This window comes from Ceratosolen solmsi, unplaced genomic scaffold, assembly GCF_000503995.2.
Source record: "Ceratosolen solmsi marchali unplaced genomic scaffold, CerSol_1.0 scaffold30, whole genome shotgun sequence".
NCBI classification, from domain to species: domain Eukaryota; kingdom Metazoa; phylum Arthropoda; class Insecta; order Hymenoptera; family Agaonidae; genus Ceratosolen; species Ceratosolen solmsi.
In genome coordinates, this window is record NW_011948421.1 from 5,397,310 (window position 1) to 5,410,373 (window position 13,064).

General features: G+C 24.8%; 2 protein-coding genes across 2 annotated transcripts; both read right to left on the bottom strand.

The window, feature by feature from the left end:
* Positions 1-2,427: 2,427 nt before the first annotated feature.
* Positions 2,428-6,918, bottom strand: LOC105361419 (15-hydroxyprostaglandin dehydrogenase [NAD(+)]-like). The gene is made up of 6 exons (XM_011498594.1): positions 6,645-6,918; positions 5,404-5,530; positions 5,224-5,330; positions 4,912-5,085; positions 4,263-4,414; positions 2,428-2,665 (listed from the first exon to the last, which is right to left on the bottom strand). The coding sequence occupies exons 1-6, from the start codon at positions 6,735-6,737 to the stop codon at positions 2,539-2,541; spliced, it is 780 nt and encodes a 259-aa protein (XP_011496896.1). The 5' UTR covers positions 6,738-6,918; the 3' UTR covers positions 2,428-2,538.
* Positions 6,919-9,920: 3,002 nt separating this feature from the next.
* On the bottom strand, positions 9,921-12,835 carry LOC105361420 (15-hydroxyprostaglandin dehydrogenase [NAD(+)]). The gene is made up of 6 exons (XM_011498595.1): positions 12,556-12,835; positions 11,997-12,123; positions 11,813-11,919; positions 11,287-11,460; positions 10,964-11,118; positions 9,921-10,168 (listed from the first exon to the last, which is right to left on the bottom strand). The coding sequence occupies exons 1-6, from the start codon at positions 12,760-12,762 to the stop codon at positions 9,928-9,930; spliced, it is 1,011 nt and encodes a 336-aa protein (XP_011496897.1). The 5' UTR covers positions 12,763-12,835; the 3' UTR covers positions 9,921-9,927.
* Positions 12,836-13,064: the final 229 nt, after the last annotated feature.

Consider the following 13,064-nt stretch of genomic DNA (forward strand, 5'->3'; position numbering starts at 1 on the left):
TAGGATAGTATGAACTATGTTCAATCACATCGATATAGTTCTTCCTTGTTGATGGGGACGATGGTGATCTTTTAAGGATCAGCAATGGATTATGCACACTCCTTGAAAACGAGTACGGCTTATTTATGTAATTGAGGCCTTTGCTAATGTTGCAAATATTATGAGGGAGCGTCGACCATCTCATGAAGGAAGTATAAGTTGCAGCGGTTACCCTCAGTAGAGACTACTGTTATTCCTTTATGATAAGAAGTACTACGACGCCAGGCTTCTTGTACTCGTACATTTTCTTGTAATGGAGTCATGTTGATTCCTTGACTGCTTGTTAACTGATGCGCACTGGAGAATTGAACGTGTGTTCCTTGTGCAATAGCTTAACTGAGGGAGCGTGATTAAATTAATAGCTCCTGAGTGACTAGTTCATGGCTAAATAGCGCGTGTCTCGACGCGTGCTTGCTTTAAATATCCACGCGGCAGCTTAGTTAGGTGGCAATAATGGATAGGTGTTACTATGCGGAGGTTAGATAAACATTGTAGGATGTTAGAGAATAAAGCTTTAGAAGTTTCGAGAATTCCGGGAAAGAAAATCTCCAGAAGGTTTCGAAAATTCCGAGATACATAATGTTTACAAAATTGGAGAACTAAAAGGCTTATAAATTTCCGAGAGCCAAAGGTCTTGGAAAATGCTCGAATACCGAACAAATATACGTTTCATTATTTTACTTTATGAACGCAGATCAAAGATTCATCGTCAGTAGTTTGAAACTACATATTTATTTTTTATTTAACAAAAATATATATATATATATATATATAAATATATATTATATACGAATTATATAAAATATTTAAAGTACATGCAATTTTAAATAAATATATTATAGTAATATTTATTGAAGTAAAAATAATGAGAATATTTTTAAAATTTGTTAATTAATTAAATAAAATTAGTTTAATTAATTTAATAATTTGCAGTTATTTGTAACAAAATAATTATACTAAAATTACAAATAGAAATTATTAATAACTTACACTATGTATAATTTTAATAAAATTTTAAGTCTGAAAAGTTATTTTTAATCGTTTTTGATAAAATAATATTTATAAAGAAAAATTATATGAATAAAAAATAATACTTATTAATTACTTATAATTATACTCAAATTTCAGTTTTTATTGCGATTAGTTTTATACCTCACCGAAGACTCAGGAATTTAGAAGTTTTATATTGCACAGTTACAGTCCCTGTCTAAAACTGGTAACAATCATTATAAATTTTGAAAATTTTACGTTTGCATGTATTTTGATATCCACATATTTGTTACTTAATTATATACTATATTATATATAATTTTATCAAATTTTCTTATTTACATAATTTTTCAGATATAAAAAAAATCATTGTCGTACATCACTCTTTTTAAGTCTGTGCGATGACTGATATTTAAATATTGAATGAATAATTGTATAAAGTAACTGAAATTCATTATTAATAAGTATATTGCTCTATATAACTTAAAAAATTTCAAATCTTAATGAAAACTATATTTTTGTATCTGAAAATATAATAATTATACATAAGAATATAGAGCATATACAAATATTTATGTAATGCAAACAAATATATTTAATGGCATATAGAAATACAACTTATTTTGTAAAGTGTTTTAATTTAAAAACTTTAACGAGCTTCTTATATAAAAAAATTTTATAATAAAAAATTTGATTAAGACATTTATCATCGAGCAAATCTAATAATCAGTAAGTATAAAAATTATAAATCTGAAATTTTTGAATTATTTTTAGCTAATTGTAAAAGATCTTAAAATTTCTAAAAATCTTGTATATTATACAAGGTAGATTATATTTTAAAAATTTGAATATTTAATATGAGCTCTTGCATTTTAAAAGAGAAAAGAATAAAATTTAGTTAAAATTTCTCGATTCGCTGATAGAATATGACTTTGTATTTGTTTTTACGTTTTCTTCGTTAGTCATAATTACCAAAATGAGTATATCCAACAAATTTACGATTAAATTATCAGTTAAAAAAAAAGTAAAAATGTTTACTTTAAATTGGCCGCTCAAAAAAATCTAATTTCACAGTATTTTCGAGAACTACGCGGAAACTAATGAAACACTACAAAGAGTGACAATTCTATGATTAATTAAGTTGAAGTAAAGTCTCGGTAGACCTTGAAGTGAGCCACTTGCTCGTCTAGTAATTGTCAAGAATAAATCTGTTTTTACTCTATTGATTACTAATAGTGCCTATCGTATTTAAACTAAGTATTAAAACAGATATCGAATATGTAATTAACATTAAAATTATATTATTTATAATTTATTAATTAAAACTGAATTCGATTTGAAAAATTTTTGAAATTTTTACATGATTGAAACGAAATAATAATATTTACATTAGTGAGAATATACTTGTATCAAATTTATTTTTACTTGAATTCTTTATTCGAAACATTTATATGACTAAAGTTATTAAGAGGATTCCTTAAACTTTTACTTCGATGCTGTTTCGAAAATTTATTTCGTTGGTAATGTATTGTACATTTGAATTTCATAAACAGGTTTTCCATCCTCCGTAATCCATATACTTCCATTTTGTGCACATCTTATTACGTATACTAGTGCATGTGCAGCACTTTCTGCCCTGAAAAATAGAAACAATTTTTTATTTAAATATTTTAATAGTAAATTTTGTATTTGACTGAATGAAACAATAAACAAATATTTAAAAATCTTTTTAAAAGTATGAATAAAATACAATGTATCGTTGATTAAAGAAATATTTAATTAAATAGACAATAAAATAATAATCATAAATTAAAATTATTATTAGTTAATAGATATATGTTAACAGATTATAGGTAAAAAATAATATGAACTATATTATTAAATATTAGGCTTACTAGAGTGACCCAACAAAAGCTTATAATATTATTTTTAATGCTTAAATATATGTATAGAAAAAAAAATTATTTTTTAAATTAGTTTACATGTATGTAATCCAAGCTATAATAAATTTATATGATATTACCGTGTAAAATTGTGCTTCGTATAATTATAACAATTCTTTATCATTCATTGGATTTCTTTTTCTCTAAACTTATTTTTTTATTCTTCCTTATCAATGCAACCTATATTAGCAATAATCTATACTGCTCTTTGATTATACACAATACAATTTCTATACTCAAATATTATTTACTTTTCAGATACAAGCTTCACAAAAGTTATAATTTAATTTAAATCGGTCCTTCTCCATTTTTTAAATATTTCGTTGGATTTTGATAATATATGGTACGAATATACATTTATCATTTTTATGCTTTTTAATAATAGCCATATGATAGTTTAAAATAATAAAATTAAATGTATTGAATTATTATTAAGTAGATAAAAAATATATAAATTACCATCGATCAATCATGGACGTAAATTGAAAGTGAAAAATATAAGAATGTAAAGATAAAACCTAATATATTCTGCATATTTTAATATGCAGATAAAATAAAAATTTAATTTTTCATTTGGCATCAATAGTTTTTAACAAAAACTTGAAAAAGAATCGATATTGAAGTTTATGTGCAGGAGATTTACAAGTGACAATAATTAAAAGCTATCACGAATCCATTTTTCAATTCAATAGACTCGTAAAGTAACTTAAAATAGAAATATGCTTAAGATATTGAGAATTAAAAAAATCATGTATCCTAATTAATATTTTCTGAGATTAAAAATATTTATAAATTATTCATTTATCCTAGATACCAGTCTTATCGGAATATAAATTAAAATAATTATATACGTATTCTTTCATAGCTTAATTTATATTAATTTACCTATTACTGTTGGTTATAAATAAATGAACTACAGTTAAGAAAATTTCGTCTCAATATCTTATGTTGTCGCTATATTTATAATAAACAAATAATTTCTATACATAACAGATGATTACCTCTTTTGGTATGAATAATATCTAGAAATGTGTTTTCATTAAAAAAAAAAAAAGGAATTTGTATTTATATATATATATATATATATATATATATATAAATTATATCATATTAGTATTGTATTATTATTAATTAAAGTTTAGGTATTTTCGAAATATTTTATTAGATTCTTTTAATTTTTTGTTGTTATTGTAATAAAATTATGCGATATCCGATGTTATATACTGCATTATAAAAATCATTGAGTATTATATATAAAACTATATATAAAAAGTAACTAAATATAAAAACCTTTGCGGATGAATATCTTTTATAATTTCTGAAAGATCGTCTGGCCTGGGAATAAATTCGTTTTTCTTCAAATTTTCCAGCATAGAAGATTCGGTCAAGCCTTGACAAAGGACGATTATTCTTACTCCCGTCCTCTGATAATGATAAGGTAGCTAACAATAAGCAATTTCAAATTTAAAAAATTATCTTTTTTAAATGGCTAATAACAGATTATTTTTTAAATTACAATAAAACTCCTGCTGTTTGATAAAGATTATAATAAATATTTATTTTCATTACAGTTTTATAGCTCTATTATCTTGTTTTCTACTACTAAATTTATTATATATTGTTATGTAAGTGAAAATAATAAATTGATTTCTACCAATTGTTTTAACATTGTAATACAGAATATTCCAATTTAGAGAATTTACTAAATAAAAATATTTTTTATACTTTAATTAATTTTTAATAAATGCATAAATAACAATATAAATTCTAAATTAAAAGATTAACTTCAATACTATTTCAGCTTGCATTATTAGAATATTAAGTTTAATTTCTTATAATGCATTTACGAAATTTAAAATTTCTAACGAATAAGTAAAAACAACCTCGTTTACATATTATATTACACAAGGCGGGTGAAATAAATTTAATTCTCTTATACCGAGTAAGATCGGCTAAATGCGATAACTGCGTGATTAGTAGCCGAGTAAATGGGAAGTTGGGGAAAGGCTTCGAGACCGAGAACTGACGCGACATTTACAATGACGCCGCCTTTGCCACCAAAATCCTTACCCATCTGCTGTACACTCATCATGTTTGATCGGAATACAGCAGTCTGAAGATACGAAAATTGTACTTGATAAATTGCATATTTGTACAATATGTTTTGTTATAAATTTAACAGGCGAGTAATTATGAATAAAAAAATAGGTATAATAATATGTAAAATATAAATAAAAGTTGTTTAACTTACAACATTATTGTCTATTGCTCGATGAAAATTTACTTCATTTATCGTACCTGAATTATTGATAATAATATCTAGCCCGCCAAGAATATTTATAGCTTCTTTAAATATCACTGAAAAAAATATTTATATAAAAGCTTTCGTTATTCATTAAAAATATCATATTTTATTTTCGATGTAACAAACCATCAAATTCGGAACTTTTTGTTATATCGCATTTGATAAAAATCATTCGATCACGGCCGAATTCTTCATTAAGTTTATTTGCTTGCAATTTGCCAACTGCTTCATTCAAGTCGAATATTATAACCCGCTAAAAATCGAATTTAATTTAAATTTGAATTAAATTTGAATTAAATTTGAATTAAATTTAGTATTTTAAAGGAAACGTATAAACGTATTTATAACGAATATGTGTATAACGAAGTTTTTTTAACTACGTTATTTAAATTATTAGAACTTTTAATTTGAAAATTGTTACGATTTGTGTTTTAAAAAGTTATCTTATAATTTTAATTATTTAGGCAAGTTTATGAATATACTTTATGTATATTAAGTTTATATATGTAATTTTTATTTTCTTATTGAGCATTAAGTAACATTTCTCTTGTTCTTTTCTTTTATTTTTAATTAATTAAACATATCAAGTAATGTAATAATTTATTAAGTTCAAATACATTATCGATGACAAAACGTATTCTATTAAATTCAATAACTGTACAGGGAGTTAACATATTTAGTAAAAATTATATATCCATATTTAAATTAGATTATTACTGTCTCAAAAAGAGTTGCGTTGAAATACATTTAACGTATATTAACATTTAAATTGACTAAAACAATATATTTATTTCATGAAAAGCAAATAGTAAAATACGTAATCGTTAAAATATGATAATTTTTTTTGAAATTTACAAGATAAGTATGAACTTTTGAATTATTCTCATTCTTAACTTATCTAACTTTTCGATTTAATCTAAAAACAAATGAGAGAAAGAATACGTAGCTCTAACACATATTGTTTTATCGGAATAAATATTTATAAAATTAATATTTTAAAGCTATTTAATAAATTTTCTACTTATTATATATTTTCGATTGTTATATTTGGAGCTACGCTCAGTAACAGATCTGTTCTTAGGAAACGATTATCTTCTAGTAGATCTTTAGAATAAACGAAAAACTTAATTGCATCGTAAGATAATTCGAATCTCTATTTTAAAAATAGGAAAATCTATTTCATTTTTGTGGAAATTGTTATACCTTTTACGATATATTTATCCTGGACGCAACGCAATTTCTATTTCCTATAAAATGCTTTTTATTTAAGCTAGCACAACAATTATTTACATAACGCTAAATTTTCTGATCAAAGAAAGCAAGGAAAATAAAGCCCACTACACAAAATAAGGATATAAATCCTTTACCGCCACACCATTGCGCAATAGCTCCTTGCTAAAGATCATCCCTAAGCCATTGGATGCACCGACGATGATGGCCCTCTTGTCCTTCATCTGCATTATTTAGCAGAGGATTGAAATTTATGAAAAGAGTATACTTGTCGTTGAAAACTGGACTAAAAGCGCTTGTGATTTTTCTTTCTTTGTTCTCGTCGATAAATATTCCCCGATGCGATGCAGACTAACAACAGATACGTACTATTTATATTCCGTTAACATTTTGACCCGAGCTCCAACATCATATCTCATCACCCAGACTTAATGTCTAGTACAGCAGCACTCCCGTCCAAAGTCTATTATAGCCGGAGAATAATATCAATCGACTTTACGAATTTTCTTTGGAAAGTGAATCTTATTTACATTAAGATATTTTACATGTATATGAAATAGTGAAATCGATGCTTATTGATTTTGTCGTTTGGGGAGCATTTCTCTTATATAAATTTAGAGCTAGATTATTTCAAATCGTAACATATATTTGTAATTCGATATTGTTTAACAAGCATGTTTTTAGTTATGAAGTTTTACATTACTTTTATATTAGGCCACTAATAATAGTTGTAATTCCATACATTTTTAATTATATTATAATTTGAAATGCATAGTCATTTATCGATTTATTTTATTCCTACTTTTACCTTATAAATCAAAAGTAAACAATTAAACCCTAATATTACTACGTTATACATGGTATTATATAATTACGTCTAGATGAAAAAAGCTCATACACATAATGATATCATTGCTGTTGATATATTTAAATTTCATTATTCCGAAATAAAATTTGTTTTTATTTACCAAATTAAATAATAATTATTTTTATGAATTATATCAACATTAACAAGTGTACATTCATTTCAGCAAATAATTCCGTCCAAATAATATAAAAAAATCATCTTATATTATTTATAATTATATCAAATTAAAAGAAAATTTATTTTTAAACTTTTTGTAATTTTTTATTGTGTACATTATAAAATTTTCATACAAAAACGTTTAAAAATTTCGGTTATCTTTTCATTTATTATTTTAAGCTTATTGTTCCTGGAGAACTTATTTCAAAACGTTTTATTAAAATTATAATTATTTATATTAAACTATGTTAAAATATTATAAAACCACTTTTCAAATACTTTTACAGCAAGTGATGTATTATGAATTATTAACGAGAAGATTACATTTTAATATAATAATATGAAAAGTGTTACGTACGGATCAATTTGATATTATTAAAAAAAATTAATCAGTAATATTCATACAATAACGTAATTTGAAAATATAAATTTTCATATATTTTTTTATAAAATCTTTCCTAAAAAGAAGAAATTTATAATTAATTAATCAATAATATTAGATATTTTCAATTACTATTTTAAATAAAATTTATATAATAATTTTTAATATGAAAATTGAAAGTAGTGAAATAAATAATGAGTTAAGTTTGAATATCTATGAAAAAATAAAGAATAATAATTATATTGCATAGTTATATTATAAATTAATCATATTTATTAGGAAATTTGCTTAAATATAAATCATTTAAAATTATGTTAACAAAGTTTTTAAACTAGTTTTCGTTAACTAAATATTCCTTAATTTTTTATAACTATTACTTTTTATTATCTATCTGAAAAATTCTTATCACTAAAGTTGAGAAAAGAAGAAAATTCCACCATCATAATGTTACTTTGAAATATTATTGCGTGATTTCACGAATGCAAGAGAGACGACTTTGCGAACTCATGCTAAAATATAATTAATCATTCAACGATATCTTGTAATATAGTTTTTTATACTTATTTCTTAAATGCATAATCAATAAAATCAACTACGCCGTTTAACATTTCCAATGAAATAGACGAATAGAAATAACTTCATTCCGATTTTTGTTTTTGATGATTTTTGTATTTCTTGTAATTGATACAGAATTTTTTGAAATTTATTTTATTTTAAAATGTTTCTTGATATTTCAAATATCATCAATATTTACTAACTAGAGAATAAATACTGAAGTTTATAAATAACGGTACTTTTTTACCTGCTATTTTTATGTGTCTTTACTCTAAATTATTTTTAAGGTTTATGAATTTATTAATTATAATATAATATAACAATTAATTTATTAATTATTTATTAATATTAACTATATGATAGTTTTTTATTCAAGAAAGTTTATTACAAAACCATAAATTTTAACATATGAAATATAAAATATTGAATATATAAACAAAATTATATTTGCTTACTAATGTATTAATCATATACAATAAGATATTTAATATGAGAAATTATTATATGGCCACGATTTACAATATATAATTTTAGATATATATTTATATTAGTTTGATAAAAGATACACCTTTATGTATTAATTTGGTTAGAAGAAATAACATTTTTATATATTTATAATATATAAAAAATTAATTTATAAATTTATTTTTATGTCAATAATTAAGTTACTCTTACAATAAATAATATTAAGCAAAATAAGTCGTCAATATACTAATAAATTTATTATTGCATAGTAAATATTTTTTATAGCGATATTAAATAAAAAAACTGTTTGATATTATGCTAAAAATATTATTTAAATAACTAAATAATATACAGGTGTTTAATGAAACAAAAAATTGGAGTATAAATGTACATATTTTATCGAAATTTGGATTAGAACTATTATAAACTAAAGCACATACGTTGATTTATAATATGATTAATTTATTTTCCAATTATTTTCGAAATGTGCAATATACCGTATACTAAGGACAAAAATTTTCAAATGTTTAATACGAGATAAATACATAATATTAAAATAATTTTATTCTAATACTATTCTATTTGGAAAATTTAGATAAGAATTATAGTATTTAATTTTAATTTTTTGGTTGAATAGAGTACAATTCTTAAGTAAAGATGATTGAAAAGCCTAATGAAATATTAAATTCATCACTTACGATATCTTCAAATAAAGATACTAATATAGAATATACATAAAATTATAGTTGTCGTTATTTAAACTTTTTAAGATCAGATCCGAAATTCTTTCCGAATTATAAAAAAATATAATTAAATTTAGCGTGTAAATCAAATAAAATAACTATTCAAATCTTGTATTTAACTAGAATTAGCATTCAGCATCTATGAAAATTAAGTATGTTTTCTAAACTCTCTGATGCTTCAAGCTCAAATCTTCTTTTTAATGTTTTACTCGCAAATAATAGTATTAATTGTATTTATTTTTTCAGCAAGTCTAAACGCAACTTGTAAGATCAGTAAGATTACTATCGCAGACTGCATCCGTGATTGGCTGGTTTTTATTTCCACACTTCATATCGTCCGTGATAGTGAAATTATTTTTGTAGAGACGTCTAAGACTGCGGAAATTTGGCAAATAAACTTCAAAAGGTGAGTGACCATTTTCTATTACCCAAACGCTGCCGGACTCACACGTACGCAGAATTGACATAAGACCCTGCGCAACTACGTATGGGCTTTGGAAATAAGGAAAAAATATATTATTCCTCTTCGGATAAAGTTATAATACGTAATATATTATTTTTCATTATTTTTATATATTAGACACTTTTTACATTTGAAGTATAGATGCGTTAATTTGTATACAACTTCACATTACTGATTAGTAATACAATATTTTACTTAAAATGGATCGGAATTTATTTTCAAATAATTTCTATTTTAAATAAAAATCAACCTTTTCTTTTTTCTTTATTTTTTTAAACATTTACAAACAATTACTCAGGCATATTTACAGTAGAAATTGAATTTTCGTTAAATTTTTTTAAATATTGTTGTTAGAAGCATTGTTCAATATGTATAAACTGTAATGCATAATACAGTACACGTTATATTAAAAATTAAAATGCGGAAGTTATTATATTTATTTTTGTACTTCATTTTATAATAAACTATACAATGAAAATATATTTAATATTTTTGATATATATACATATCTTAATATTATCGTAATTTTAGCATTTAAAATAAAAATATGGTATAATTTTATATTAGCTCATACATTATTTATATTAATTTTTAAACTAAAATATTTTCTTAATTTTTCATTGCTATATAAATATAAATAATTACATAATTTGCAGTAAATTTTGTACGCAGTTTTTAGAAAAGGACATTTTTAATTCTTATATATAATTCAAAAATTATAAATTGAACAAATCATGCAAAAATGCTTTGCATTTCAATCTTAATAGCAGTAATAATCATATATATATATATATATATATATAGTAATAGGTGGAAACACTTACGTTTGTATCGTCAGTTGTTCTAAGTTTTTTACAAAATCAGCCTTCATGACCCTAGATAGTAGCTTATTAGGACTGTCGATTGTGAGGGCTGTTTCGGTAAGTCCCGGACAAAGCGTAATTACACGAACTCCTGTTCTTTTCGTATTGCAAGACGCCTAAAATATTACAACAATCGACTCAATATCATTTCTATGTTCAACATAAAGCTTCAGACATTTGTTCAATAGTTGATGACTATCTAGATTTATTTAAACTGTTCTAATTCATATAGAATAAAGTATCATTCACATTGAAATCCATTTTGAAAATTTCGAAGGGCATACCGCGAGCGACTGAGAGAGTCCAATTATAGCTTGTTTGGTAGCATTGTAAACCGGTAACTGAGCCGTAAACTTGATGTCCATGTGTTCGGCAATATTGATCAGGATGCCACCGCGTCCATCTCTGTGTTTACCCATGTACTCTATCGTCAACATCGCCACTGATATCATGCCACCCTGATGAAAAATAGCATTGCGTCGTCAAAAATCCTTACTCGAATATTTTCAATACGAGACCCGAAAAAAAATGCTTCAGGACCAGGTTCCATTGTTAAAATATAAATTTACTTGGCAAATTGCAATGATCGCTAATGAAATGGAGTCGCTTGGTGACAAGTGGTTTTAGTGCATTGTAAATGAAACGCGTTCGTTACCGATATTTCTAATGTCAGATGGAAAATCAGTAAGCCTTAACAATCTACAAATCTATGCATGTTGGTAGTACACAAAGAAACGGTTACGATAAAGCTTTAATTATCGCAATCGCGTTATAACGATACGACGCATAAAAGCGATAAGGTGCACCCACCATGTTAACAGCGATTTCCCTCTCCCACCTCCGTTCATCAATAATTCCTGCATTATTGACAACGATGTCCACCCCGCCCATTCTGGACATTGCTTCTTCAAATGCAGCTAAACATGTAAAGCAAAACATGCAAATTAATGGCGGATCGGTGACTGCGATTACTTACATTGCAACCACAACTCACCAACAATCTCGGAATATCGGGACACATCGGCACGGATAAAGATTACTTTGCCGGCACCGTGCGATTTCTCAGTGGAGACTACAATACGGCCACCTGCCACCTCATCTACGTCAATTATGCAAATTTTCTGTAAGCAAGCAACAAGTGTTGCCTCGTTAGAGTTTACATTGTTTCTGATGCAATGATCGTTTGTAGTATTGAATAGCACGTTAGCCTTTCGGGTATAGGCTTGGGAAATTGTGAGAAAATCGGTCAATTTTCAATAATAATACGCATGTGGTAAATAATAACTTAGAACTTTATGACTTTTTAGCAAAACTTTTTTTGTTTTTTAGAAAGATTTAACACGCGTGAATATAAATTTTTCGTTTTAAAAATTTTAATAAGCCGATCCATTAACCATAAAAAAACATGTTTGATGTCTGCGAAAAATTATCTTGCAAATAAATAAATCAGCAAGTACTATCCAATGAATAAAATACTTTTAAGTAAGAACTATTTGCTTGGCGAAAAGATATATTAGTAATTAGAATTTTTAAAAATATTCTGTTTTACTTACATTAGCTCCAAATTGCAGAAAGTGATTACAAAAGGCATAGCCTAGTCCAGCGGCTCCTCCAGTGATAAATATATTCTTTCCTGAAATTATACCGTTTTTTTCTGATTCCTTCTCTTTGTCCACTAATAATTTATGCTCTCGTGAATTTCTTAAATTCCGTGTCATTGCTTTTTTAGTAGATGTGTCCATACTTCCGTTTGGAGGCATTATCAAAATCAAAGATAATTAATTCATTAAAACAGAAGACATCATTTCATAATCGCATGAAGATGAACTGAGAAAATTTATTTACGAATAAAGAAATCATAATTATAATCATCATTAAAACCATTTATATCATAAATTCTTATTTCTTTTGAATTGTATCAAAGAGAATATTCTACTAATTCCAATTTTTAATACTATAAAATTTCAAATTGATTTCAAGAACCATAATATATTTATTTTATGTGTGAATAAGCGACTATTAGAATTTATTTTATGGCAATCTAATATAGAAAAAAGAAAAT